General features: G+C 39.2%; 1 protein-coding gene and 1 long non-coding RNA gene across 3 annotated transcripts in view; one reads left to right on the plus strand and one right to left on the minus strand.

The window, feature by feature from the left end:
- Positions 1–2,824, minus strand: part of PDE6C (phosphodiesterase 6C) — a 37,103-nt gene that overhangs the window by 15,851 nt on the left and 18,428 nt on the right. The window contains exons 12-14 of the mRNA XM_006755088.2: positions 1,808–1,954; positions 1,471–1,578; positions 513–622 (exon numbers count right to left, since the gene is read on the minus strand). Coding sequence (XP_006755151.1) covers positions 513–622; positions 1,471–1,578; positions 1,808–1,954 — 365 coding nt within the window. The remainder of the gene's footprint in view (positions 1–512; positions 623–1,470; positions 1,579–1,807; positions 1,955–2,824) is intronic.
- Positions 1–2,824, plus strand: part of LOC102756338 — a 31,740-nt gene that overhangs the window by 8,949 nt on the left and 19,967 nt on the right. For both annotated transcript variants that reach the window (XR_001512315.1, XR_001512314.1), the window contains 2 exons: positions 461–592; positions 1,375–1,524. This is a non-coding gene — a long non-coding RNA (uncharacterized LOC102756338). The remainder of the gene's footprint in view (positions 1–460; positions 593–1,374; positions 1,525–2,824) is intronic.

A 2,824-nucleotide genomic window follows, 5' to 3' on the forward strand; every position in this document is an offset into this window, starting at 1 on the left:
TGTAGAAAAAGATTATCTTTAATTCCTTTTGGTTTAAAAACATCAGTCAAAAAAGGTTACAGAGGAACTAAATATTCACCCAGGCTCAAAGTAACACCTCAGATTATTTATTAATACAAAGGAGAAAATGTACCTTTGCATAAAGAGATCAGCTAGACATTATTCATAAACAGATAATGGGACAAATTAATATCATAGGTCTCTTGGTGCAAGGCACTGAGAAGTACACAATGTCTATGTAGAATTCCTACCCACAACGTTTCCCCTGAATCTAGTAACCTGGAAACAATCAGACAAAGCCAAATAGAGGCATATTCTGCAAAACAACTGGCCTAGACTCTTCAGAAACATCAACATCCTGAAAGACACGCAAGGTTGAGGAATGACTCCAGATTAAAGGAGATTAAAGATATGACAACTAAACCTGGTATCAGGTGATTTTCATTTCTTCTCCCCTTAGACAACCTCAAACGTCACAAGTACCTGTCGACACTGCACATGTGTTCACTCACTTCATCTGATAAAGATTATTGGTGCCTCTGTGGTCAATGTCATGGCAGAAAGCAGCAGCGAGCATGGCAAAAGCTTCGAGGTCTGTATAGTATTTCTTTAGCCTTCCTGTCTAAAAGAATATACACACATATATATTTACTTGGATTAATATACCTCTATAGCATGTGCTGTGAGGCCTGCCTGCAATGAAGGAGATATGCTGTACTTTGAGAGCAAGTTGTTTTTATTTCTTACTGAGTATTGTAGCTAATTCTGGGCAATTACAAAACCCAGAAGGATGGGAACGGGTTGGAGGGATGGGTGGAAAAAATAAAGGGATGAAGACATACAAATTGCCAGATACAAACCAGTCAGGGGGATGTAAGGTACAACATAGAGAATGTAGTCAATATTGCAATCACTCTGTGAGGCACATACATGTCTATATTCGTTTCAGGTGTAATGTGTGAACCTAAAATGAATATAATACTGTCTGTTAACTGTAATTAAAACAAAACTTAAAAAACAACCACAACCAAAGGACTTGTATGCATGTATATTAGCATAACCAATGGACACAGACACTGGGGCAGTGGGGGCTTGCCCGGGGTAGGATGGCTGGCGGGGGGTGGGAGGGTGTCAAGTGGGGAAAATAAGACATATGTAAAACTTTAGACAATAAATTAAAAAAAATAAAACAAAAAACCCAACCAGCCAGCAGGTAACTGAAATTTCCTTTGAGGAGGTACGTGATTGTCCTCAATAAGTTTAAGGTTTCTCTTAAGAGTGACAACCCAGCCAAGTGCCCAGGCAATCCCCATATTGTCTGGCATCATCTACAGGGGAGTTTGGGGCTTATGAGATTGTGCCTATGAATTCCAGAACTACTGATCTAGACTGATGGACTGTCTCCGGTTCTCGCTCGCCATGCTCACAGGGAAATGTGCAGGTTTATGATTGACAGCGCTCTGGACCTACCATCAGCAAAGTGAACATGGTCTGCCCCACATTGAATCCGTGCCGCCAGTTGTGGTAAGTGATGGAACGGTACCCTTTTCTCACGGTGTACATCCATCTGGTAAGAACCTGTCACCCACAGAAGATAACACCATTCAGACTTTGGAACAGAATGCTAAAGGTTGGAAGGTCTGTGACAATCTTATCGATTGGTCTTGTTTACAGAGGTTAAGCTGATATATTTACAAAGTTAATAATAATTTAAAATTCAAACTGAAGTTAATCTTTTAAACCACAGGAAACATTAGTGAAGTACAGCAACAGAATCGCCCAGTATTTTACATTAAAGACCATCTACCTCTACGGGTACTTTGAATTTCTCCACCACATTTATTTCAAAAAACAGTCGTAGTCCACACTTAATCAGCCCGTGCTCTGTAATAGGAAAGTCACTGAAGTGGAATTCACACAGGCCTACTGCCTTCGGGTCTGGCAAGTCCTCTTCCTGTTGAAATAAGGACAAACTGTGTCAGATTGCATTCACACATCCAACATTGGGTGTGAAACAAATTACAATAAAAAGACACCATGAGCAATTTGCTGAGCCTTTACATGCCTCACTCTAGAAATAAGGCCTCTACCCTCATGGTAAGGGCAAAACTGAAATAAATCATCTATAACAAAATCTAAAATCAATTTTATTTACCTGTCAGAAGAAAATCTAGTGCTGCAGAAAGATAATGCCACCCAGAGGCCCTACAAGTTTTCATTCACAACGTCCAGTTTTCAATGAAAAAGAACTATGAAGCATGTTTTAATATAATCAAATGACTGAAACCCAAGAGCAAAACTAGACAGTAGAATCAGACCTATAGGTGATTCAGGTATTGAGATGGAAATTTTAAAATAAATTTGGTCAATAAATTCAAGAGAATAGAGGGAAAGATACACAAAGTAGATAAAATGATAAAAAGTTTTAACGAAGAGTTGGAATCTTTAAAAAAATTAAATGTACATTCTAGAACTGAAAAAGATTAACTCTGGAATTAAAAAATTATTGGATGAATCTAACTGTAAATTGTGGAAAATGAGTTTAGGTATGTTTAATAGGATGCAACAAAATACAGGATGAATTAACTGGAAAAGGAATTAATTTCAACCAAAAATAATAGAGATGGTCTAATGACAATGAAAAAAGAACTGAGCCAAACTGGTTTGGCTCAGTGGATAGAGCGTCGGCCTGTGGACTCAAGGGTCCCGGGTTCGATTCTGGTCAAGGGCATGTACCCTGGTTGCGGGCACATCCCCAGTGGGGGGCGTGCAGGAGGCAGCTGATTGATCTCTCTCATCGATGTTTCTAACTCTCTATCCCTCT

Source organism: Myotis davidii, unplaced genomic scaffold, assembly GCF_000327345.1.
Source record: "Myotis davidii unplaced genomic scaffold, ASM32734v1 scaffold271, whole genome shotgun sequence".
NCBI classification, from domain to species: domain Eukaryota; kingdom Metazoa; phylum Chordata; class Mammalia; order Chiroptera; family Vespertilionidae; genus Myotis; species Myotis davidii.